Source organism: Bombina bombina, chromosome 1 (genome assembly GCF_027579735.1).
Source record: "Bombina bombina isolate aBomBom1 chromosome 1, aBomBom1.pri, whole genome shotgun sequence".
Taxonomy (NCBI): domain Eukaryota; kingdom Metazoa; phylum Chordata; class Amphibia; order Anura; family Bombinatoridae; genus Bombina; species Bombina bombina.
In genome coordinates, this window is record NC_069499.1 from 101,186,671 (window position 1) to 101,214,170 (window position 27,500).

At 42.3% G+C, this 27,500-nt stretch overlaps 1 protein-coding gene across 2 annotated transcripts in view; it reads left to right on the forward strand.

Moving 5' to 3' along the window:
* PPP4R3A (protein phosphatase 4 regulatory subunit 3A) overlaps positions 1–27,500 on the forward strand; it is a 168,260-nt gene that overhangs the window by 57,900 nt on the left and 82,860 nt on the right. Inside the window, exons 7-11 of one of the 2 annotated variants that reach the window (XM_053697553.1) lie at positions 7,555–7,671; positions 8,675–8,806; positions 24,522–24,624; positions 25,622–25,780; positions 26,084–26,253. In XM_053697553.1, coding sequence (XP_053553528.1) covers positions 7,555–7,671; positions 8,675–8,806; positions 24,522–24,624; positions 25,622–25,780; positions 26,084–26,253 — 681 coding nt within the window. The remainder of the gene's footprint in view (positions 1–7,554; positions 7,672–8,674; positions 8,807–24,521; positions 24,625–25,621; positions 25,781–26,083; positions 26,254–27,500) is intronic. The other variant, XM_053697554.1, reaches the window with a different exon arrangement.

The window sequence follows — 27,500 nt, forward strand, 5'->3', positions numbered from 1 at the left end:
GGAAAAAATTGAAAAAAACTAATTTTTTCTAACTTTGACCCCCAAAATCTGTTACAGATCTACAACCACCAAAAAACACCCATGCTAAATAGTTTCTAAATTTTGTCCTGAGTTTAGAAATACCCAATGTTTACATGTTCTTTGCTTTTTTTGCAAGTTATAGGGCCATAAATACAAGTAGCACTTTGCTATTTCCAAACCACTTTTTTTCAAAATTAGCGCTAGTTACATTAGAACACTAATATCTTTCAGGAATCCCTGAATATCCATTGACATGTATATATTTTTTTTAGAAGACATCCCAAAGTATTGATCTAGGCCCATTTTGGTATATTTCATGCCACCATTTCACCGCCAAATGCGATCAAATAAAAAAAATTGTTCACTTTTTCACAAATATTTTCACAAACTTTAGGTTTCTCACTGAAATTATTTACAAACAACTTATGCAATTATAGCATAAATGGTTGTAAATGCTTCTCTGGGATCCCCTTTGTTCAGAAATAGCAGACATATATGGCTTTGGCTTTGCTTTTTGGTAATTAGAAGGCTGCTAAATGCCCCTGCGCAAAATACGTGTATTATGCCCAGCAGTGAAGGGGTTAATTAGGGAGCATGTAGGGAGCTTCTAGGGTTAATTTTAGCTTTAGTGTAGTGTAGTAGACAACCCCAAGTATTGATCTAGGCCCATTTTGGTATGTTTCATGCCATCACTTTTTCACAAATATTTTCACAAACTTTAGGTTTCTCACTGAAATTATTTACAAACAACTTATGCAATTATAGCATAAATGGTTGTAAATGCTTCTCTGGGATCCCCTTTGTTCAGAAATAGCAGACATATATGGCTGTGGCGTTGCTTTTTGGTAATTAGAAAGTCGCTAAATGCTGCTGCGCATCACACGTGTGTAGGGAGCTTGCAGGGTTAATTTTAGCTTTAGTGTAGAGTTCAGCCTCCCACCTGACACATCCCACCCCCTGATCCCTCCCAAACAGCTCCCTTCCCTCCCCCACCCCACTATTGTCCCCGCCATCTTAAGTACTGGCAGAAAGTCTGCCAGTACTAAAATAAAAGATTTTTTTTTTTTAAGAAAGAAAAAAAGCATATTTACATATGCTGTGTTTAGGATCCCCCCCCAAAACAGCTCTCTAAGCCTCCCCCTCTGCCTTATTGGGGGCCATCTTGGGTACTGGCAGCTGTCTGCCAGTACCCAGTTTGCACAATTAAATGTTTATTTCTTCTGTTATGTGTGATCAGTCCACGGGTCATCATTACTTCTGGGATATTATCTGCTCCCCTACAGGAAGTGCAAGAGGATTCACCCAGCAGAGTTGCTATATAGCTCCTCCCCTCTACGTCACCTCCAGTCATTCTCTTGCACCCAAAGACTAGATAGGAGGTGTGAGAGGACTATGGTGATTATACTTAGTTTTTAGAACTTCAATCAAAAGTTTGTTATTTTATAATAGCACCGGAGCGTGTTATTACCTCTCTGGCAGAGTTTGAAGAAGAATCTACCAGAGTTTTTCTTATGATTTTAACCGGAGTAGTTAAGATCATATTGCTGTTTCTCGGCCATCTGAGGGAGGTAAAAACTTCAGATCAGGGGACAGCGGGCAGTTGAATCTGCATTGAGGTATGTAGCAGTTTTTATTTTCTGAATGGAATTGATGAAAAAATCCTGCTATACCGTTATAATGAACATGTATGTATGCTTTACACTTTAGTATTCTGGGGATGGTATTACACCGGAATTACTCTGTAAAAGTACATTAAACCTTTTATTAGGTATTTTTCATGTTAAACGTTTTTGCTGGAATGTAGAATCGTTTGCATTAATGAGGTACTGAGTGAATAGATATTTGGGCATTATTTTTCCACTTGGCAGTTTGCTTGTGTTAATTATGACAGTTTCGTTTCTCTCTCACTGCTGTGTGTGAGAGGGAGGGGCCGTTTTTGGCGCTCTTTGCTACGCATCAAAAATTTCCAGTCAGTTTTTCTGCATGATCCGGTTCATCTCTAAACAGAACTCAGGGGTCTTCAAACTTCTTTGAAGGGAGGTAGATTCTCTCAGCAGAGCTGTGAGACTTATATAGTGACTGTGATTTAAAACGTTGCTCTGTAATTTTTATGTTTAAAATTTAATTAGTGTTATTTTACTAATGGGAACAAACCTTTGCTAAAAGTTGTGTTGTTTGTTAAGAGTGATGCTATAACGGTTTTTCAGTTAATTATTTCAACTGTCATTTAATCGTTTAGTGCTTCTTGAGGCACAGTACGTTTTTATTAAATAAAATTGTAACCGAGTTGCATGTTTATTGCTAGTGTGTTAAACATGTCTGATCAGAGGAAGATACCTGTGTCATTTGTTCCAATGCCAAGGTGGAGCCCAATAGAAATTTATGTACTAACTGTATTGATGCTACTTTAAATAAAAGCCAATCTGTACAAATTGAACAAATTTCACCAAACAGCGAGGGGAGAGTTATGCCGTCTAACTCGCCTCACGTGTCAGTACCTGCATCTCCCGCCCGGGAGGTGCGTGATATTATGGCGCCTAGTACATCTGGGCAGCCATTACAGATAACATTACAAGATATGGCTACTGTTATGACTGAAGTTTTGGCTAAATTACCAGAACTAAGAGGCAAGCGTGATCACTCTGGGGTGAGAACAGAGTGCGCTGATAATTCTAGGGCCATGTCTGATACTGCGTCACAGCTTGCAGAGCATGAGGACGGAGAGCTTCATTCTGTAGGTGACGGTTCTGATCCAAACAGATTGGATTCAGATATTTCAAATTTTAAATTTAAATTGGAAAACCTCCGTGTATTACTAGGGGAGGTCTTAGCAGCTCTCAACGATTGTAACACTGTTGCAATACCAGAGAAAATGTGTAGGTTGGATAAATACTTTGCGGTACCGGCGAGTACTGACGTTTTTCCTATACCTAAGAGATTAACTGAAATTGTTACTAAGGAGTGGGATAGACCCGGTGTGCCGTTCTCACCCCCTCCAATATTTAGAAAGATGTTTCCAATAGACGCCACCACACGGGACTTATGGCAAACGGTCCCTAAGGTGGAGGGAGCAGTTTCTACTTTAGCTAAGCGTACCACTATCCCGGTGGAGGATAGCTGTGCTTTTTCAGATCCTATGGATAAAAAATTAGAGGGTTACCTTAAGAAAATGTTTGTTCAACAAGGTTTTATATTACAACCCCTTGCATGCATCGCGCCGATCACGGCTGCGGCAGCATTTTGGATTGAGTCTCTGGAAGAGAACCTTAGTTCAGCTACGCTGGACGACATTACGGACAGGCTTAGAGTCCTTAAACTAGCTAATTCATTCATTTCGGAGGCCGTAGTTCATTTAACCAAACTTACGGCTAAGAATTCAGGATTCGCCATTCAGGCACGCAGGGCGCTGTGGCTAAAATCCTGGTCGGCTGATGTAACTTCTAAGTCCAAATTACTTAATATACCTTTCAAGGGGCAAACTTTATTTGGGCCCGGTTTGAAAGAAATTATTGCTGACATTACAGGAGGTAAGGGCCACGCTCTACCTCAAGACAAGGCCAAAGCTAAGGCTAGACAGTCTAATTTTCGTCCCTTTCGGAATTTCAAAGCAGGAGCAGCGCCAACTTCCACTGCACCAAAACAGGGAGGAGCTGTTGCTCGTTACAGACAAGGCTGGAAGCCTAACCAATCCTGGAACAAGGGCAAGCAGGCCACTAAACCTGCTGCTGCCCCAAAGACAGCATGAACCGAGGGCCCCCGATCCGGGACCGGATCTAGTGGGGGGCAGACTCTCTCTCTTCGCCCAGGCTTGGGCAAGAGATGTCCAGGATCCCTGGGCGCTAGAGATCATATCTCAGGGATACCTTCTAGACTTCAAATTCTCTCCCCCAAGAGGGAGATTTCATCTGTCAAGGTTGTCAACAAACCAAATAAAGAAGGACGCGTTTCTACGCTGTGTACAAGATCTATTATTAATGGGAGTGATCCATCCGGTTCCGCGGTCGGAACAAGGACAAGGGTTTTACTCAAACCTGTTTGTGGTTCCCAAAAAAGAGGGAACTTTCCGGCCAATCTTGGATTTAAAGATCCTAAACAAATTCCTAAGAGTTCCATCGTTCAAAATGGAAACTATTCGGACAATCTTACCCATGATCCAAGAGGGTCAGTACATGACCACAGTGGATTTAAAGGATGCTTACCTTCACATACCGATTCACAAAGATCATTACCGGTATCTAAGGTTTGCCTTCTTAAACAGGCATTACCAGTTTGTAGCCCTTCCATTCGGATTGGCTACGGCTCCAAGAATCTTTACAAAGGTTCTGGGTGCCCTTCTGGCGGTACTAAGACCGCGAGGAATTTCGGTAGCTCCGTACCTAGACGACATTCTGATACAAGCTTCAAGCTTTCAAACTGCCAAGTCTCATACAGAGTTAGTTCTGGCATTTCTAAGGTCGCATGGATGGAAAGTGAACGAAAAGAAGAGTTCTCTCTTTCCTCTCACAAGAGTTCCATTCTTGGGGACTCTTATAGATTCTGTAGAAATGAAGATTTATCTGACAGAAGACAGATTAACAAAGCTTCTAAATGCATGCCGTGTCCTTCATTCCATTCAACTCCCGTCAGTAGCTCAATGCATGGAGGTGATCGGCTTAATGGTAGCAGCAATGGACATAGTTCCCTTTGCACGCCTACATCTCAGACCGCTGCAATTGTGCATGCTGAGTCAGTGGAATGGGGATTACTCAGATTTGTCCCCCACTCTGAATCTGGATCAAGAGACCAGAAACTCTCTTCTATGGTGGCTTTCTCGGCCACATCTGTCCAGGGGGATGCCGTTCAGCAGGCCGGACTGGACAATTGTAACAACAGACGCCAGCCTTCTAGGTTGGGGCGCTGTCTGGAATTCTCTGAAGGCTCAGGGACAATGGAGTCAGGAGGAAAGTCTCCTGCCAATAAACATTCTGGAATTGAGAGCAGTTCTCAATGCCCTTCTAGCTTGGCCCCAGTTAAAGACTCGGGGGTTCATCAGGTTTCAGTCGGACAACATCACGACTGTAGCTTACATCAACCATCAAGGAGGGACAAGAAGCTCCCTAGCAATGATAGAAGTATCAAAGATAATTCGCTGGGCAGAGTCTCACTCTTGCCACCTGTCAGCAATCCACATCCCGGGAGTGGAGAACTGGGAGGCGGATTTCTTGAGTCGCCAGACTCTTCATCCGGGGGAGTGGGAACTTCATCCGGAGGTCTTTGCCCAAATACTTCAACGTTGGGGCAAACCAGAGATAGATCTCATGGCGTCTCGCCAGAACGCCAAACTTCCTCGCTACGGATCCAGATCCAGGGATCCGGGAGCGGTTCTGATAGATGCTTTGACAGCACCTTGGAACTTCAGGATGGCTTATGTGTTTCCACCCTTCCCACTGCTTCCTCGATTGATTGCCAAAATCAAACAGGAGAGAGCATCAGTGATTCTAATAGCGCCTGCATGGCCGCGCAGGACTTGGTATGCAGATCTAGTGGACATGTCATCCTGTCCGCCTTGGTCTCTACCTCTAAGACAGGACCTTCTGATTCAGGGTCCATTCAAACATCAAAGTCTAACTTCTCTGAAGCTGACTGCTTGGAAATTGAACGCTTGATTTTATCAAAACGTGGTTTTTCTGAGTCGGTTATTGATACCCTGATACAGGCTAGGAAGCCTGTTACCAGAAAGATTTACCATAAAATATGGTGTAAATACCTATACTGGTGTGAATCCAAAGATTACTCCTGGAGTAAGGTTAGGATTCCTAGGATATTGTCTTTTCTACAAGAAGGTTTAGAAAAGGGTTTATCGGCTAGCTCATTAAAGGGACAGATCTCAGCTCTGTCCATCTTGTTACACAGGCGTCTGTCAGAAAATTCAGACATCCAGGCCTTTTGTCAGGCTTTAGCTAGGATCAAGCCTGTGTTTAAAACTGTTGCTCCGCCATGGAGTTTAAACTTAGTTCTTAACGTTTTACAGGGTGTTCCGTTTGAACCCCTTCATTCCATTGATATAAAATTGTTATCTTGGAAAGTTCTATTTTTAATGGCTATTTCCTCGGCTCGAAGAGTCTCTGAGTTATCAGCCCTACATTGTGATTCTCCTTATCTGATCTTTCACTCAGACAAGGTAGTTCTGCGTACTAAACCTGGGTTCTTACCTAAGGTAGTCACTAACAGGAATATCAATCAAGAGATTGTTGTTCCATCCTTGTGTCCAAATCCTTCTTCAAAGAAGGAACGTCTTCTACACAATCTGGATGTAGTTCGTGCCCTCAAGTTCTACTTGCAGGCAACTAAAGATTTTCGCCAAACTTCTTCCCTGTTTGTCGTTTATTCTGGACAGAGGAGAGGTCAAAAAGCTTCTGCTACCTCTCTCTCTTTTTGGCTTCGTAGCATAATACGTTTAGCCTATGAGACTGCTGGACAGCAGCCTCCTGAAAGAATTACAGCTCATTCCACTAGAGCTGTGGCTTCCACTTGGGCCTTTAAGAATGAGGCCTCTGTTGAACAGATTTGCAAGGCTGCAACTTGGTCTTCGCTTCATACTTTTTCCAAATTTTACAAATTTGACACTTTTGCTTCTTCGGAGGCTATTTTTGGGAGAAAGGTTCTTCAGGCAGTGGTTCCTTCTGTATAATGAGCCTGCCTATCCCTCCCGTCATCCGTGTACTTTTGCTTTGGTATTGGTATCCCAGAAGTAATGATGACCCGTGGACTGATCACACATAACAGAAGAAAACATAATTTATTCTTACCTGATAAATTCCTTTCTTCTGTTGTGTGATCAGTCCACGGCCCGCCCTGTTTTTTAAGGCAGGTACATATTTTTTAAATTATAATTCAGTCACCACTACACCCTTGGTTTCTCCTTTCTCGTTGGTCTTTGGTCGAATGACTGGAGGTGACGTAGAGGGGAGGAGCTATATAGCAACTCTGCTGGGTGAATCCTCTTGCACTTCCTGTAGGGGAGCAGATAATATCCCAGAAGTAATGATGACCCGTGGACTGATCACACAACAGAAGAAAGGAATTTATCAGGTAAGAATAAATTATGTTTTTTTTTATTTTTTTTTTATTTTTTCTGTAGTGTAGCATCACTGCAATAACCGGAAAGCAGCTGGAAGCGAGCAGGATCGCTTCCAGCTGCTTTCCACACCGAGGACGTGCAGGGTACGTCCTCAGGCGTTAACTGCCTTTTTTCTGAGGATGTACCCTGCACGTCCTCGGTCATTAAGGGGTTAAACGCCATTGAGAATCGGCATTGTAACTGATTTTCTCCTGTTTAGGAGGTTCATCTACCAAGCTGGATTTTAGTTATGTGTTTAACCCCTTTTGCACAGCTTAAACACACCGTTTGCAAAAGACACTAGAACAAAAACATGTTCTCTGACAAACTGAAGCATTATGGGTTGCCCCTTTAATCTGTGACCCATTTTATAGTAAAAAATCCAAATGAATCCCATTCACATATATATAATGGTGTGTACCATTTATTTTTAGGGGATGGATGATGCACATGTTCGGAGTGCTGCTACGGATATATTTTCTTACTTGGTTGAGTACAACCCATCCATGGTCCGAGAATTTGTAATGCAAGAGGCACAACAAAATGACGATGTAAGTGTCTTGTTTTGTAATTTTATCAACATCGTTAGTAACTCTGGCAATACTGGCACTCATTTTATGTGCATGTGTTTGTTTTTAATTTGATCTAATGCCAGTTCAAAAATACAAAACTGTTTCATTGTAAGATTCAGCTTATAAATATTTTAAAAGCTGTAGTACAATTTGTTAAAGTATTTAACCATTAACTTGTGGAAGAAAAGGAAACGGAAAAGCAAGTTGATTTGGGTTATCTGTTAAAAGCTAATTTGCCATTATTTAATTCTAGATTATAAAGTCTATCTGTTTTTTAGTCCAATGTAGAATTAGAATGGCATTTAATTTTAGACTTGGTTAAAGTGGCATTTTACTTAGCAGTTTTCTATAATATGCATAGTCTGCAGTGAAACGTTTTACATTTTTATTTCATGGAAAAACATTAAAGGAATAGCCTAGTTAAAATTAAACTTTCATGCTTCAGATACAGCATACAATTTTAAGCAACATTCTAATTTACTCCCTATTATCACATTTTCTTTGTTCTCTTGGTATCTTTATTTGAAAAGGCAGGAATGTTAGCATAGGAGCCTGCCCATTTTTGGTTCATCACCTGGGTAGCACTTTCTGATTGGTGTCTAAATGTAGCCACCAATCAACAAGCGTTACCCTGATTCTGAACCAAAATGGGCCCGGCTACTAAGCTTACATTAAAATAAAGATACCAAGAGAACGAAGAAAAATTTGATAATAGGAGTAAATTAGAAAGTTACTTAAAATTTCATGCTCTATCTGAATCATGAAAGTTTCATTTTGACTAGGCTATTCTTTTATGTAAAAGCGTTTTTTTTGTTTTATATTCATTTTTTAGGTTCAAGCCCAGATTCACATATATATATATATATATTTATTTATTTTTTGCTTTGTTTTAGTTCTATATGCAAGGCCTTCCTATATATGCTCTACATCCTTTGTCTGTAGTCTGGGTTTTGAAAATAAAACTTTTATTTCTCATTACCAGGATATATTGCTGATTAATCTAATCATTGAGCATATGATTTGTGACAATGATCCTGAGCTTGGAGGTGCCGTACAGCTAACAGGACTTCTACGTACATTAGTTGACCCTGAAAACATGCTGGCTACGACCAATGTAAGAAAACTCATCTACTTTTAAGGAATTTATTAAAAAAATATCTTTGTGCATTGTCTTTTATATCCCTCCTTTAGAGTTTGATGTTCTCCAGTGCCCCATATGCATTACATAAACAAAGATTTTCCAACATGAATCCCCTAGGACTTTTAACTCTTAATTTTCCAAGGATAAAAGCAAACCAACTCTCAGCTAGAATATCAGACTTCTTGTATGAATCCCTCCTTCTGCAAGCTCTAAAAAAATAGATACTATGGTCCAACTGCTGTATCTTTTTGTAGAAGCCTAAATTGTATAGCAACCAATAATTTCCTAATCATAAACACTAAATGCGACTTATTTCCTATAGTAAACAAAGTCTTATGCACCAATATCACCCTGGGGTTACTATAGCATAACTCTTACCATCTTGCTCCAGCATCTGGTTAAAAGTAGAAGCTCAAACAACAAAAAATAAAAATGCACTGCTGTACCAGAGCTCACTTCCTCTCAGAACATCTGGCTAATAGTTTAGCCAAAATATTAATATACTCTTTAATCTTCCATGTATTTGTTTAATAATTCTGTTTATTATCCATGTTATTGCAAGTTCACTCACATTCTTCTCACACCCATATTTTTAAGGATATTCCTATATGAGCGAAGGTTAGTCAATTAGTGGCTCAGGCACTTGGCGACAGATAATTTTTTGATCTCCCAGTGTGAGAAAATCTATGTTTCTCCAACATAGGTGTGTCCGGTCCACGGCGTCATCCTTACTTGTGGGATATTCTCTTCCCCAACAGGAAATGGCAAAGAGCCCAGCAAAGCTGGTCACATGATCCCTCCTAGGCTCCGCCTACCCCAGTCATTCTCTTTGCCGTTGTACAGGCAACATCTCCACGGAGATGGCTTAGAGTTTTTTAGTGTTTAACTGTAGTTTTTCATTATTCAATCAAGAGTTTGTTATTTTCAAATAGTGCTGGTACGTACTATTTACTCAGAAACAGAAAAGAGATGAAGAATTCTGTTTGTATGAGGAAAATGATTTTAGCAACCGTAACTAAAATCCATGGCTGTTCCACACAGGACTGTTGAGAGCATTAACTTCAGTTGGGGGAACAGTTTGCAGTCTTTGCTGCTTGAGGTATGACACATTCTAACAAGACGATGTAATGCTGGAAGCTGTCATTTTCCCTATGGGATCCGGTAAGCCATGTTTATTACGATTGTAAATAAGGGCTTCACAAGGGCTTATTTAGACTGTAGACATTTTTTGGGCTAAATCGATTGAATTAACACTTATTTAGCCTTGAGGAATCATTTATTCTGGGTATTTTGATATAATAATATCGGCAGGCACTGTTTTAGACACCTTGTTCTTTAGGGGCTTTCCCAAAGCATAGGCAGAGTCTCATTTTCGCGCCGGTGTTGCGCACTTGTTTTTGAGAGGCATGGCATGCAGTCGCATGTGAGAGGAGCTCTGATACTTACAAAAGACTTCTGAAGGCATCATTTGGTATCGTATTCCCCTTGGGTTTGGTTGGGTCTCAGCAAAGCAGATACCAGGGACTGTAAAGGGGTTAAAGCTTAAAACGGCTCCGGTTCCGTTATTTTAAGGGTTAAAGCCTCCAAATTTGGTGTGCAATATTTTCAAGGCTTTAAGACACTGTGGTGAAAGTTTGGTGAATTTTGAACAATTCCTTCATGTTTTTTCGCAATTGCAGTAATAAAGTGTGTTCAGTTTAAAATTTAAAGTGACAGTAACGGTTTTATTTCAAAACGTTTTTTGTACTTTCTTATCAAGTTTATGCCTGTTTAACATGTCTGAACTACCAGATAGACTGTGTTCTGAATGCGGGGAAGCCAGAATTCCTATTCATTTAAATAAATGTGATTTATGTGATAATGACAATGATGCCCAAGATGATTCCTCAAGTGAGGGGAGTAAGCATGGTACTGCATCATTCCCTCCTTCGTCTACACGAGTCTTGCCCACTCAGGAGGCCCCTAGTACATCTAGCGCGCCAATACTCCTTACTATGCAACAATTAACGGCTGTAATGGATAATTCTGTCAAAAACATTTTAGCCAAAATGAACCCTGTTCAGCGTAAGCGTGGATGCTCTGTTTTAGTTACTGAAGAGCATGACGACGCTGATATTAATATCTCTGAAGGGCCCCTAACCCAATCTGAGGGGGCCAGGGAGGTTTTGTCTGAGGGAGAAATTACTGATTTAGGGAATATTTCTCAGCAGGCTGAATCTGATGTGATTACTTTTAAATTTAAATTGGAACATCTCCGCATTTTGCTTAAGGAGGTATTATCCACTCTGGATGATTGTGAAAATTTGGTCATCCCAGAGAAACTATGTAAAATGGACAAGTTCCTAGAGGTGCCGGGGCTCCCAGAAGCTTTTCCTATACCCAAGCGGGTGGCGGACATTGTTAATAAAGAATGGGAAAGGCCCGGTATTCCCTTCGTCCCTCCCCCCATATTTAAAAAATTGTTTCCTATGGTCGACCCCAGAAAGGACTTATGGCAGTCAGTCCCCAAGGTCGAGGGAGCGGTTTCTACTTTAAACAAACGCACCACTATTCCCATAGAGGATAGTTGTGCTTTCAAAGATCCTATGGATAAAAAATTAGAAGGTTTGCTTAAAAAGATGTTTGTTCAGCAGGGTTACCTTCTACAACCCATTTCATGCATTGTCCCTGTCACTACAGCCGCATATTTCTGGTTTGATGAACTGATTAAAGTGCTCGATAGTGACTCGCCTCCTTATGAGGAGATTATGGACAGAGTCAATGCTCTCAAATTGGCTAATTCTTTCACTCTAGACGCCTCTTTGCAATTGGCTAAGTTAGCGGCTAAGAATTCTGGGTTTGCTATTGTGGCGCGCAGAGCGCTTTGGTTGAAATCTTGGTCGGCTGATGCGTCTTCCAAGAACAAGCTACTAAACATTCCTTTCAAGGGGAAAACGCTGTTTGGTCCTGACTTGAAAGAGATTATCTCTGATATCACTGGGGGTAAGGGCCATGCCCTTCCTCAGGATCGGCCTTTCAAGGCAAAAAATAGACCTAATTTTCGTCCCTTTCGTAAAAACGGACCAGCCCAAGGTGCTACGTCCTCTAAGCAAGAAGGTAATACTTCTCAGGCCAAGCCAGCTTGGAGACCAATGCAAGGCTGGAACAAGGGAAAGCAGGCAAAGAAACCTGCCACTGCTACCAAGACAGCATGAAATATCGGCCCCCGATCCGGGACCGGATCTGGTGGGGGGCAGACTCTCTCTCTTCGCTCAGGCTTGGGCAAGAGATGTTCTGGATCCTTGGGCGCTAGAAATAGTCTCCCAGGGTTATCTTCTGGAATTCAAGGGACTTCCCCCAAGGGGAAGGTTCCACAGGTCTCAGTTGTCTTCAGACCACATAAAAAGACAGGCGTTCTTACTTTGCGTAGAAGACCTGTTAAAAATGGGAGTGATTCATCCTGTTCCATTGAGAGAACAAGGGATGGGGTTCTACTCCAATCTGTTCATAGTTCCCAAAAAAGAGGGAACATTCAGACCAATCCTAGATCTCAAGATCTTAAACAAATTTCTCAAGGTCCCATCTTTCAAGATGGAAACCATTCGAACTATCCTTCCTTCCATCCAGGAAGGTCAATTCATGACCACGGTGGATTTAAAGGATGCGTATCTACATATTCCTATCCACAAGGAACATCATCGGTTCCTAAGGTTTGCTTTCCTGGACAAACATTACCAGTTCGTGGCGCTTCCTTTCGGATTAGCCACTGCTCCAAGGATTTTCACAAAGGTACTAGGGTCCCTTCTAGCTGTGCTAAGACCAAGGGGCATTGCAGTAGTACCTTACCTGGACGACATTCTGATTCAAGCGTCGTCCCTCCCTCGAGCAAAGGCTCACACGGACATCGTCCTGGCCTTTCTCAGATCGCACGGCTGGAAAGTGAACGTGGAAAAGAGTTCTCTATCCCCGTCAACAAGGGTTCCCTTCTTGGGAACAATTATAGACTCCTCAGAAATGAGGATTTTTCTAACAGAGGCCAGAAAGACAAAGCTCCTGGACTCTTGTCGAATACTTCATTCCGTTCCTCTTCCTTCCGTAGCTCAGTGCATGGAAGTGATCGGGTTGATGGTAGCGGCAATGGACATAGTTCCTTTTGCGCGCATTCATCTAAGACCGTTACAACTGTGCATGCTCAGTCAGTGGAATGGGGACTATACAGACTTGTCTCCAAAGATACAAGTAAATCAGAGGACCAGAGACTCACTCCGTTGGTGGCTGTCCCTGGACAACCTATCACGAGGGATGACATTCCACAGACCAGAGTGGGTCATTGTCACGACCGACGCCAGTCTGATGGGCTGGGGCGCGGTCTGGGGATCCCTGAAAGCTCAGGGTCTTTGGTCTCGGGAAGAATCTCTTCTACCGATAAATATTCTGGAACTGAGAGCGATATTCAATGCTCTCAAGGCTTGGCCTCAGCTAGCGAGGACCAAGTTCATACGGTTTCAATCAGACAACATGACGACTGTTGCGTACATCAACCATCAGGGGGGAACAAGGAGTTCCCTAGCGATGGAAGAAGTGACCAAGATCATTCTATGGGCGGAGTCTCACTCCTGCCACCTGTCTGCTATCCACATCCCGGGAGTGGAAAATTGGGAAGCGGATTTTCTGAGTCGTCAGACATTGCATCCGGGGGAGTGGGAACTCCATCCGGAAATCTTTGCCCAAGTCACTCAACTTTGGGGCATTCCAGACATGGATCTGATGGCCTCTCGTCAGAACTTCAAAGTTCCTTGCTACGGGTCCAGATCCAGGGATCCCAAGGCGGCTCTAGTGGATGCACTAGTAGCACCTTGGACCTTCAAACTAGCTTATGTGTTCCCGCCGTTTCCTCTCATCCCCAGGCTGGTAGCCAGGATCAATCAGGAGAGGGCGTCGGTGATCTTGATAGCTCCTGCGTGGCCACGCAGGACTTGGTATGCAGATCTGGTGAATATGTCATCGGCTCCACCTTGGAAGCTACCTTTGAGACGAGACCTTCTTGTTCAGGGTCCGTTCGAACATCTGAATCTGGTTTCACTCCAGCTGACTGCTTGGAGATTGAACGCTTGATTTTATCGAAGCGAGGTTTCTCAGATTCTGTTATCGATACTCTTGTTCAGGCCAGAAAGCCTGTAACTAGAAAGATTTACCATAAAATTTGGAAAAAATATATCTGTTGGTGTGAATCTAAAGGATTCCCTTGGGACAAGGTTAAGATTCCTAGGATTCTATCCTTCCTTCAAGAAGGATTGGAAAAAGGATTATCGGCAAGTTCCCTGAAGGGACAGATTTCTGCCTTGTCGGTGTTACTTCACAAAAGACTGGCAGCTGTGCCAGATGTTCAAGCCTTTGTTCAGGCTCTGGTTAGAATCAAGCCTGTTTACAAACCTTTGACTCCTCCTTGGAGTCTCAATTTAGTTCTTTCAGTTCTTCAGGGGGTTCCGTTTGAACCCTTACATTCCGTTGATATTAAGTTATTATCTTGGAAAGTTTTGTTTTTAGTTGCAATTTCTTCTGCTAGAAGAGTTTCAGAATTATCTGCTCTGCAGTGTTCTCCTCCTTATCTGGTGTTCCATGCAGATAAGGTGGTTTTACGTACTAAACCTGGTTTTCTTCCAAAGGTTGTTTCTAACAAAAACATTAACCAGGAGATTATCGTACCTTCTCTGTGTCCGAAACCAGTTTCAAAGAAGGAACGCTTGTTGCACAATTTGGATGTTGTTCGCGCTCTAAAATTCTATTTAGATGCTACAAAGGATTTTAGACAAACATCTTCCCTGTTTGTTGTTTATTCAGGTAAAAGGAGAGGTCAAAAAGCAACTTCTACCTCTCTCTCTTTTTGGATTAAAAGCATCATCAGATTGGCTTACGAGACTGCCGGACGGCAGCCTCCCGAAAGAATCACGGCTCATTCCACTAGGGCTGTGGCTTCCACATGGGCCTTCAAGAACGAGGCTTCTGTTGATCAGATATGTAGGGCAGCGACTTGGTCTTCACTGCACACTTTTACCAAATTTTACAAGTTTGATACTTTTGCTTCTTCTGAGGCTATTTTTGGGAGAAAGGTTTTGCAAGCCGTGGTGCCTTCCATTTAGGTGACCTGATTTGCTCCCTCCCTTCATCCGTGTCCTAAAGCTTTGGTATTGGTTCCCACAAGTAAGGATGACGCCGTGGACCGGACACACCTATGTTGGAGAAAACAGAATTTATGTTTACCTGATAAATTTCTTTCTCCAACGGTGTGTCCGGTCCACGGCCCGCCCTGGTTTTTTAATCAGGTCTGATAATTTATTTTCTTTAACTACAGTCACCACGGTACCATATGGTTTCTCCTATGCTATTATTCCTCCTTAACGTCGGTCGAATGACTGGGGTAGGCGGAGCCTAGGAGGGATCATGTGACCAGCTTTGCTGGGCTCTTTGCCATTTCCTGTTGGGGAAGAGAATATCCCACAAGTAAGGATGACGCCGTGGACCGGACACACCGTTGGAGAAAGAAATTTATCAGGTAAACATAAATTCTGTTTTCTCCAGCATAGGTGTGTCCGGTCCACGGCGTCATCCTTACTTGTGGGATATTCTCCTCCCCAACAGGAAATGGCAAAGAGCCCAGCAAAGCTGGCCATATAGTCCCTCCTAGGCTCCGCCTACCCCAGTCATTCTCTTTGCCGTTGCACAGGCAACATCTCCACGGAGATGGCTTAGAGTTTTTTGGTGTTTAAATGTAGTTTTTGTTCTTCAATCAAGAGTTAGGCCCGGCATACCTTTTGTCCTCCCCCTATATTTAAGAAATTATTTCCTATAGTCGACCCCAGAAAGGACTTATAGCATACAGTCCCCAAGGTCGAGGGGGCGGTTTCTACTCTAAACAAACGCACTTCTATTCCTATAGAAGATAGTTGTGCTTTCAAGATCCTATGGATTAAAGGTTAGAGGGTTTGCTTAAAAAGATGTTTGTTCAGCAAGGTTACCTTCTACAACCAATTTCATGCATTGTTCCTGTCACTACAGCTGCGTGTTTCTGGTTCGAAGAACTAGAAAAGTCGCTCAATAAAGAATCTTCGTACGAGGAGGTTTTGGACAGAGTTCAAGCTCTTAAATTGGCTAACTTTTATTTTAGATGCCGCCTTGCAATTAGCTAGATTAGCGGCGAATAATTCAGGGTTTGCTATCGTGGCGCGCAGAGCGCTTTTGCTTAACATCCCTTTCAAGGGTAAAACACTGTTTGGCCCTGACTTGAAAGAGATTATTTCAGACATCACTGGGGGAAAGGGCCACACCCTTCCTCTGGATAGGTCTTTTAAGGCTAAAAATAAGCCAAATTTTCGTCCCTTTCGCAGAAACGGACCAGCCTCAAATTCTACACCCTCTAAGCAAGAGGGTAATACTTCTCAAACCAAGCCAGCCTGGAGGCCGATGCAAGGCTGGAACAAGGGTAAGCAGGCCAAGTCACCTGCCACTGCTACCAAAACAGCATGAAGTGTTGGCCCCCGATCTGGGAAGGATCTGGTGGGGGGCAGACTTTCTCTCTTCGCTCAGGCTGGGGCAAGAGATGTTCAGGATCCTTGGGCGCTAGAAATAGTTTCTCAAGGTTATCTCCTGGAATTCAGGGAACTACCCCCAAGGGGAAGGTTCCACGGGTTTCAATTATCTTCGAACAGGCATTCTTACACTGTGTAGAAGACCTGTTAAGCATGGGAGTGATTCATCCTGTTCCATTAGGAGAACAAGGGATGGGTTTTTACTCCAACCTGTTCATAATTCCCAAAAAAGAGGGAACATTCAGACCTATTTTAGATCTCAAGATTCTAAACAAGTTTCTAAGGGTTTCATCGTTCAAAATGGAAACCATTCGAACGATCCTTCCTACCATCCAGGAAGGTCAATTCATGACCACGGTGGACTTAAAGGATGCGTACCTACGTATTCCTATCCACAAGGAACATTTTCGGTTCCTAAGGTTTGCCTTTCTGGACAAGCATTACCAGTTTGTGGCACTTCCATTCGGATTAGCCACTGCTCCAAGGATTTTCACAAGGGTACTAGGGTCCCTTCTAGCATTGCTAAGACCAAGGGGCATTGCAGTAGTACCTTACTTGGACGACATCCTGATTCAAGTGTCGTCTCTGTCAAAAGCAAGGGCTCATACGGACATTGTCCTAGCCTTTCTCAGATCTCGCAGGTGGAAAGTGAACATAGAAAAAAGTTCTCTGTCCCCGTCAACAAGAGTTCCCTTCTTGGGAACAATAATAGTTTCCTTAGAAATGAAGGTTTTTCTGACAGAGGCCAGAAAATCAAAACTTCTAAGCTCTTGTCAGGTACTTCATTCTGTTCTTCTTCCTTCCATAGCGCAGTGCATGGAAGTAATAGGTTTGATGGTTGCGGCAATGGACATAGTTCCTTTCTCCAACATAGGTGTGTCCGGTCCACGGCGTCATCCTTACTTGTGGGATATTCTCTTCCCCAACAGGAAATGGCAAAGAGCCCAGCAAAGCTGGTCACATGATCCCTCCTAGGCTCCGCCTACCCCAGTCATTCTCTTTGCCGTTGTACAGGCAACATCTCCACGGAGATGGCTTAGAGTTTTTTAGTGTTTAACTGTAGTTTTTCATTATTCAATCAAGAGTTTGTTATTTTCAAATAGTGCTGGTACGTACTATTTACTCAGAAACAGAAAAGAGATGAAGAATTCTGTTTGTATGAGGAAAATGATTTTAGCAACCGTAACTAAAATCCATGGCTGTTCCACACAGGACTGTTGAGAGCAATTAACTTCAGTTGGGGGAACAGTTTGCAGTCCTTTGCTGCTTGAGGTATGACACATTCTAACAAGACGATGTAATGCTGGAAGCTGTCATTTTCCCTATGGGATCCGGTAAGCCATGTTTATTACGATTGTAAATAAGGGCTTCACAAGGGCTTATTTAGACTGTAGACCTTTTTTGGGCTAAATCGATTGATATTAACACTTATTTAGCCTTGAGGAATCATTTATTCTGGGTATTTTGATATAATAATATCGGCAGGCACTGTTTTAGACACCTTATTCTTTAGGGGCTTTCCCAAAGCATAGGCAGAGTCTCATTTTCGCGCCGGTGTTGCGCACTTGTTTTTGAGAGGCATGGCATGCAGTCGCATGTGAGAGGAGCTCTGATACTTATAAAGGACTTCTGAAGGCGTCATTTGGTATCGTATTCCCCTTTGGGTTTGGTTGGGTCTCAGCAAAGCAGATACCAGGGACTGTAAAGGGGTTAAAGCTTAAAACGGCTCCGGTTCCGTTATTTTAAGGGTTAAAGCTTCCAAAATTGGTGTGCAATATTTTCAAGGCTTTAAGACACTGTGGTGAAAGTTTGGTGAATTTTGAACAATTCCTTCATGTTTTTTCGCAATTGCAGTAATAAAGTGTGTTCAGTTTAAAATTTAAAGTGACAGTAACGGTTTTATTTCAAAATCACTGGGGGTAAGGGCCATGCCCTTCCTCAGGATCGGCCTTTCAAGGCAAAAAATAGACCTAATTTTCGTCCCTTTCGTAAAAACGGACCAGCCCAAGGTGCTACGTCCTCTAAGCAAGAGGGTAATACTTCTCAGGCCAAGCCAGCTTGGAGACCAATGCAAGGCTGGAACAAGGGAAAGCAGGCCAAGAAACCTGCCACTGCTACCAAGACAGCATGAAATATTGGCCCCCGATCCGGGACCGGATCTGGTGGGGGGCAGACTCTCTCTCTTCGCTCAGGCTTGGGCAAGAGATGTTCTGGATCCTTGGGCGCTAGAAATAGTCTCCCAGGGTTATCTTCTGGAATTCAAGGGACTTCCCCCAAGGGGGAGGTTCCACAGGTCTCAGTTGTCTTCAGACCACATAAAAAGACAGGCGTTCTTACATTGTGTAGAAGACCTGTTAAAAATGGGAGTGATTCATCCTGTTCCATTGAGAGAACAAGGGATGGGGTTCTACTCCAATCTGTTCATAGTTCCCAAAAAAGAGGGAACGTTCAGACCAATCCTAGATCTCAAGATCTTAAACAAATTTCTCAAGGTCCCATCGTTCAAGATGGAAACCATTCGAACTATCCTTCCTTCCATCCAGGAAGGTCAATTCATGACCACGGTGGATTTAAAGGATGCGTATCTACATATTCCTATCCACAAGGAACATCATCGGTTCCTAAGGTTTGCATTCCTGGACAAACATTACCAGTTCGTGGCGCTTCCTTTCGGATTAGCCACTGCTCCAAGGATTTTCACAAAGGTACTAGGGTCCCTTCTAGCGGTGCTAAGACCAAGGGGCATTGCAGTAGTACCTTACCTGGACGACATTCTGATTCTTGGGAACAATTATAGACTCCTCAGAAATGAGGATTTTTCTAACAGAGGCCAGAAAGACAAAACTTCTGGACTCTTGTCGAATTCTTCATTCCGTTCCTCTTCCTTCCGTAGCTCAGTGCATGGAAGTGATCGGGTTGATGGTAGCGGCAATGGACATAGTTCCTTTTGCGCGCATTCATCTAAGACCATTACAACTGTGCATGCTCAGTCAGTGGAATGGGGACTATACAGACTTGTCTCCAAGGATACAAGTAAACCAGAGGACCAGAGACTCACTCCGTTGGTGGCTGTCCCTGGACAACCTGTCACGAGGGATGACATTCCGCAGACCAGAGTGGGTCATTGTCACGACCGACGCCAGTCTGATGGGCTGGGGCGCGGTCTGGGGATCCCTGAAAGCTCAGGGTCTTTGGTCTCGGGAAGAATCTCTTCTACCGATAAATATTCTGGAACTGAGAGCGATATTCAATGCTCTCAAGGCTTGGCCTCAGCTAGCGAGGACCAAGTTCATACGGTTTCAATCAGACAACATGACGACTGTTGCGTACATCAACCATCAGGGGGGAACAAGGAGTTCCCTAGCGATGGAAGAAGTGACCAAGATTATTCTATGGGCGGAGTCTCACTCCTGCCACCTGTCTGCTATCCACATCCCGGGAGTGGACAATTGGGAAGCGGATTTTCTGAGTCGTCAGACATTGCATCCGGGGGAGTGGGAACTCCATCCGGAAATCTTTGCCCAAGTCACTCAACTATGGGGCATTCCAGACATGGATCTGATGGCCTCTCGTCAGAACTTCAAAGTTCCTTGCTACGGGTCCAGATCCAGGGATCCCAAGGCGGCTCTAGTGGATGCACTAGTAGCACCTTGGACCTTCAAACTAGCTTATGTGTTCCCGCCGTTTCCTCTCATCCCCAGGCTGGTAGCCAGGATCAATCAGGAGAGGGCGTCGGTGATCTTGATAGCTCCTGCGTGGCCACGCAGGACTTGGTATGCAGATCTGGTGAATATGTCATCGGCTCCACCTTGGAAGCTACCTTTGAGACGAGACCTTCTTGTTCAGGGTCCGTTCGAACATCCGAATCTGGTTTCACTCCAGCTGACTGCTTGGAGATTGAACGCTTGATTTTATCGAAGCGAGGTTTCTCAGATTCTGTTATCGATACTCTTGTTCAGGCCAGAAAGCCTGTAACTAGAAAGATTTACCACAAAATTTGGAAAAAATATATCTGTTGGTGTGAATCTAAAGGATTCCCTTGGGACAAGGTTAAGATTCCTAGGATTCTATCCTTCCTTCAAGAAGGATTGGAAAAAGGATTATCGGCAAGTTCCCTGAAGGGACAGATTTCTGCCTTGTCGGTGTTACTTCACAAAAAACTGGCAGCTGTGCCAGATGTTCAAGCCTTTGTTCAGGCTCTGGTTAGAATCAAGCCTGTTTACAAACCTTTGACTCCTCCTTGGAGTCTCAATTTAGTTCTTTCAGTTCTTCAGGGGGTTCCGTTTGAACCCTTACATTCCGTTGATATTAAGTTATTATCTTGGAAAGTTTTGTTTTTAGTTGCAATCTCTTCTGCTAGAAGAGTTTCAGAATTATCTGCTCTGCAGTGTTCTCCTCCTTATCTGGTGTTCCATGCAGATAAGGTGGTTTTACGTACTAAACCTGGTTTTCTTCCAAAAGTTGTTTCTAACAAAAACATTAACCAGGAGATTATCGTACCTTCTCTGTGTCCGAAACCAGTTTCAAAGAAGGAACGCTTGTTGCACAATTTGGATGTTGTTCGCGCTCTAAAATTCTATTTAGATGCTACAAAGGATTTTAGACAAACATCTTCCTTGTTTGTTGTTTATTCAGGTAAAAGGAGAGGTCAAAAAGCAACTTCTACCTCTCTCTCTTTTTGGATTAAAAGCATCATCAGATTGGCTTACGAGACTGCCGGACGGCAGCCTCCCGAAAGAATCACAGCTCATTCCACTAGGGCTGTGGCTTCTACATGGGCCTTCAAGAACGAGGCTTCTGTTGATCAGATATGTAGGGCAGCGACTTGGTCTTCACTGCACACTTTTACCAAATTTTACAAGTTTGATACTTTTGCTTCTTCTGAGGCTATTTTTGGGAGAAAGGTTTTGCAAGCCGTGGTGCCTTCCATTTAGGTGACCTGATTTGCTCCCTCCCTTCATCCGTGTCCTAAAGCTTTGGTATTGGTTCCCACAAGTAAGGATGACGCCGTGGACCGGACACACCTATGTTGGAGAAAACAGAATTTATGTTTACCTGATAAATTTCTTTCTCCAACGGTGTGTCCGGTCCACGGCCCGCCCTGGTTTTTTAATCAGGTCTGATAATTTATTTTCTTTAACTACAGTCACCACGGTACCATATGGTTTCTCCTATGCTATTATTCCTCCTTAACGTCGGTCGAATGACTGGGGTAGGCGGAGCCTAGGAGGGATCATGTGACCAGCTTTGCTGGGCTCTTTGCCATTTCCTGTTGGGGAAGAGAATATCCCACAAGTAAGGATGACGCCGTGGACCGGACACACCGTTGGAGAAAGAAATTTATCAGGTAAACATAAATTCTGTTTTTGCACGAATTCATCTAAGACCATTACACCTGTGCATGCTCAGACAGTGGAATGGGGATTATACAGACTTGTCTCCGACGATACAAGTAGATCAAATAACCAGAGATTCACTCCGTTGGTGGCTGACCCTGGACAACCTGTCACAGGGAATGAGCTTCCGCAGACCAGAGTAGGTCATTGTCACGACCGACGCCAGTCTGGTGGGCTGGGGCGCGGTCTGGGAACCCCTGAAAGCTCAGGGTCTATGGTTTCGGGAAGACTCTCTTCACCCGATAAACATAATGGAACTGAGAGCGATATTCAATGCTCTCAAGGCTTGGCCTCGACTAGCAAAGGCCAAATTCATAAGGTTTCAATCAGACATCATGACGACTGTTACATATATCAACCATCAGGGGATAACAAGGAGTTCCCTGGCGATGGAGGAGCATCCGGGGGAGTGGGAACTCCATCTGGAAATCTTTGCCCAAATAACTCAATTATGGGGCATTCCAGACATGGTTCTGATGGCCTCTCGTCAGAACTTCATGGTCCCTTGTTACGGGTCCAAATCCAGGGATCCCAAGGCGACTCTATTGGATACAATAGTAGCACCTTGGATCTTCAACCTAGCTTATGTATTCCCACCGTTTCCTCTCATTCCCAGGCTGGTAGCCAGGATCAATCTGGAGAGGGCTTCGGTGATCTTGATAGTTCCTGTGTGGCCACGCAGGACTTGGTATGCAGACCTGGTGAATGTGTCATCGGCTCCACCATGGAAGCTACCTTTGAGACAGGACCTTCTTATTCAGGGTCCATTCGAACATCCGAAGCTGGTTTTCCTCCAACTGACTGCTTGGAGTTTGAACGCTTGATTTTATCAAAGCGTGGGTTTTCAGATCCTGTAATAGATACTCTTATTCAGGCTAGAAAGCCTGTAACTAGAAAAATTTACCATAATATATGGAAAAAATATATCTGTTGGTGTGAATCTAAAGGATTCCCATGGAACAAGATAAAAATTCCTAAGATTCTATCCTTTCTACAAGAAGGTTTGGAGAAAGGATTTTCTGCGAGTTCTCTGAAGGGACAGATCTCTGCTTTATCTGTTTTACTTCACAAAAGGCTGGCAGCTGTGCCAGACGTTTAAGCGTTTGTTCAGAATCAAGCCTGTTTACAGACCTTTGACTCTTCCCTGGAGTCTTAATCTAGTTTCAGTTCTTTAAGGGGTTCCGTTTGAACCCTTACATTCCGTAGATATTAAGTTATTATCTTGGAAAGTTTTGTTTTAGGTTGCAATTTCTTCCGCTAGAAGAGTTTCTGAGTTATCTGCTCTGCAGTGTTCTCCGCCCTATCTGGTCCATGCAGATAAGGTGGTTTTACGTACTGAGCCTGGTTTTCTTCCGAAGGTTGTTTCCAACAAAATATTAACCAGGAGATAGTTGTAACTTCTTTGTGTCCGAATCCAGTTTCATAGAAGGAACGTTTGTTACACAATTTGGACGTTGTCCGTGCTCTAAAATTCTATTTAGAGGCTACTGAAGATTTTAGACAAACATCTTCTTTGTTTGTTGTTTATTCTGGTTAAAGGAGAGGTAAAAAAGCAACTTCTACCTCTTTCCTTTTGGTTTAAAAGCATCATCAGATTGGCTTTTGAGACTGCCGGACGGCAGCCTCCTGAAAGTATCACAGCTCACTCCACTAGGGCTGTGGCTTCCACATGGGCCTTCAAGAATGAGGTTCCTGTTGACCAAATTTTTTAAATTATATACTTTTGCTTCTTCGGAGGCTATTTTTGGGAGAAAGGTTTTGCAAGCCGTGGTGCCTTCCGTTTGGGTGACCTGATTTGCTCCCTCCCTTCATCCGTGTCCTAAAGCTTTGGTATTGGTTCCCACAAGTAAGGATGACGCCGTGGACCGGACACACCTATGTTGGAGAAAACAGAATTTATGCTTACCTGTTAAATTACTTTCTCCAACGGTGTGTCCGGTCCACGGCCCGCCCTGGTTTTTTAATCAGGTCTGATGAATTATTTTCTCTAACTACAGTCACCACGTTACCATATGGTTTCTCCTATATATATTTCCTCCTGTCCGTCGGTCGAATGACTGGGGTAGGCGGAGCCTAGGAGGGACTATATGGCCAGCTTTGCTGGGCTCTTTGCCATTTCCTGTTGGGGAGGAGAATATCCCACAAGTAAGGATGACGCCGTGGACCGGACACACCGTTGGAGAAAGTAATTTATCAGGTAAGCATAAATTCTGTTATCGTCTTCCTCCAGCCCCTGTAACATTGTAGAAATGTGTTTTTCTGTGCTTTATGTGAGGTCCTACTATAGTTCCTTGCAGCACTCTGTGCCTTCTTCCTGTTGTATTGTTTCTTGTTTGTTTTTTTACTTTTGGTAGGCTCCACATCCTAGTGTCCCTTTACTATGTCTTCCTGTTTTTTTCCCGCAAGACATCTTTCTGCCCTCTATGGTAATTTTGTGTGTTTGATACCAGCTCATAGTCAAGTATTTTTCTCTACTGTTTATTCCTGGAGCTAGGCCTGCTAATTTCTGGTTCCTTCTAAAAAATGAAAAATATCTCTCCTCTTTATGTTCTGTTTTGAATAAGTCACATTTTTGTGTTCGCTCACCTAGGGGTACGGTTTATGTGCGCTACTAGGGTAGTCGTTATAGTAAGCAATACTTTACTAGTGTTTGTTTGTTTTCACAGAGAGTTGTATTCCCATATAGTAATGCTTTTTATATACTAATGCAGCCTTTAATTTTCCTAGAAGACTGAGAAGACTGAATTCTTGGGTTTTTTCTACAAGCATTGTATGCATGTCCTTACTGCTCCTTTACTGGCAAACACCACAGAGGAAAAGCCCAGCAAAGGTTAGAGATTAGTTGTTCTATTAGAGGGACTGTGTATCTCAGAAATACAATTTTCAGACTGTATATTAAGCAATCATCATCTAAATAAGTAAATTGACTGTTGGGAATAATTAAAAGCATTTTGTTATTTTAAAAAAACAAGATATGTAGTGTAACCTCTTGTAATGGCATACTTTTTTTTTTAAATATAAAATAAGAATGTTTTAGATGGGTCAAAACCAGTATTGGGCAGTATGCAACTTCTCTGCAAGAGGTATTATTTCTTCTTATACATAGACATATCCACTTAAACTCTATAAAACGTAGCTTTTACTATTTCTTCTGTTTTAACCCCCCATACAAAGTGGATTTTGACCTTTTTTATTTTTGTCCCCCCAGAAAAGGGGTTAATGGCTCTGTGCTACAGTTTTTATAACCATGGTTGCTGCCGAATGCAACACAACCTAAGGTTTTAGAAAAACAATATACTAAATGACAAACATTGTTTTATGACCTGTTACAATTTAAAGAGACTTTCAAGTATTAAAAAAAGCATATGAGAAACAGAATAGAGATAATTATATAGAGCTAGATGAGAGGTGTGTGTGTGTGTATATATGTATGTGTGTGGAGAGAGAGATGAATATTCTATCCATCTATCTATAGATGAGAGAGAGAGAGAGACTATATGGAGATAGATATGTCCATTGCACATGTTCTATACTAGAATATAACAAGGGTTTTATGTATGTAACTTCTTAATTGGCTACCAGCTGTATCCTTTTGCTGGGATTGCAGTACACTGTGCTGAGGTAAACGCACAGAGGGGAATTTTATGTAATAGTATTTTAATGAAATAGAGAAAATTATTTTATATTATATTCCACAAGTATTGAACATTCATCAAATGTTCTCACATTATTATTATTTTTATAATTTCTATTATTGTATTTATTTGTAGAATACATATTCTCCTGTGCTAATATCCCAGCGTGACCCAAATTTCTTTTCATTGCAGACGACTTTCAGACTGCTCAACTGCTAGCACTGATCTTAGAACTGCTTACGTTTTGTGTCGAACATCATACTTACCACATAAAGAACTACATCATCAACAAGGATATCCTGCGTAGAGTACTTGTGCTTATGTCTTCTGCTCATTCTTTCTTGGCCTTATGTAAGTTCAGTTTTATCACGCTCTGTATTAGTGATAATTAAACATGTAGGTATATATTTATTGAAAATAAAACAGCAATAGTAAATATTTCTGACTAGAAACTGCTAACAACAAAAATCTTCAGTATAGTGAGCTGGCTGAGACAAATCTAAAAAGGCATTTTTAAGTTATATATTTTTTTTAATGAATCAGTATGCTGTCCTTTAGTACCACAGTAAGATTTATTCAAATTGGAAATAGTGAAGCTATGTGAACGTAATCTTTAGTACAAAAGCATAAATTTTCAAAATGTCTTATTTTTAGGTGCACTGAGATTTATGAGGAAGATAGTTGGCCTGAAGGATGAATTCTATAACCGGTACATAGTGAAGAGCTTTTTGTTTGAACCTGTTGTAAAGGCCTTTCTCAACAATGGTTCCCGGTATAATCTTTTGAATTCTGCCATTATAGAAATTTTTGAATATGTTAGAGTGGTGAGTACTAGATCATTGTTCATTTATACAATTTATACATAATTACAGCTTGTTGGTTTTTTAATGTTAATAGATTTTCTCATTATAACAGTGTCTATCTGATAGAACCATATCTGCACTGGTGGGTAATAAGGCATTTCACTACTGGCGTAAGTTGAAATAACTTGATGAAAAAGACATCAAACCATGTAAAGGGATGTCCCACATCTTGAAGTAAAAAAGGACCATGACAAACCTATGATGAAAAAAAATACTCAAATTGTCATCTCTTCTGTCCTAAATTGTAAGGTTCATTCTGACAGTTGGACAAAACTATACTTTGTGTTGCTCAAGTGCTGTAAAATACTTCAGCTATGCAATCTATCCATAAATGGGTGACTTGGTATTGATCCTCCGGGTACAGCTGCCTACCTGCTCCCTACAGTGTATGTTTCATTAAACTGTATCTGCATCAGTGGGAAATATGGCGCTTGATTACTGGAGTTAGTTGAAATTATCAACTCAAATATGAGGGATAACTCCCCTCCAGTTTTTTCAGGAGCTTCTCACATCTGTGGAGCCAATGACCAGGCATATATTTGCAGCCACAATCTGCAACTGGCTCCTAGTTCTGCATTGCTGCTCCTGAGCTTACCTAGGTATGCTTTTCAAAGTGTTTCTGCATCTGTTTAATAAAAGGTTAGACAACTCTAGTGTAGATTCCCTCAGACTTTTATGAGAGCCCTAAAAACCTGTTCAGTTAATGAACATGATACATCTGAAGGATAATTTCCTTCATATTTACATCATTTCACATGTCCCTGCTTTGCCGTGTAAATTATTTTTTCACTTGGTGTTTATGCCTCTTCCTTTTAGGTTTGATCAGTGCTACAATCTTTACCAAAATTCTAGGAGCTATTCTGTCAAAAGAGCATGTTACACAATGGCTCATCCTAGTAGCACTTGCTAAAGAGAGTGACCACTCTTCTAGTCAAGGGAGAAATCTGAATACTCCATCTTTACTAATAATAATAATATGATTACTACTGCTTGTTAGCGCAAGCTATGGAGGATTCTGATATGCTTAAGGGTACTCCCTCTATTCCTAAAATTAATACCTGTCTATATTGTGAGGAGGCCTTGGTATGCCCGCCCTCTCAACTATGTTCCATATGCATCAACAAGGTTATTATGTCTAAGATGGTTAACCCCTTTAGTACTACTGAGCCATCCACCAGTCATCTCCATCGTCACATGCAGCTTCCCGT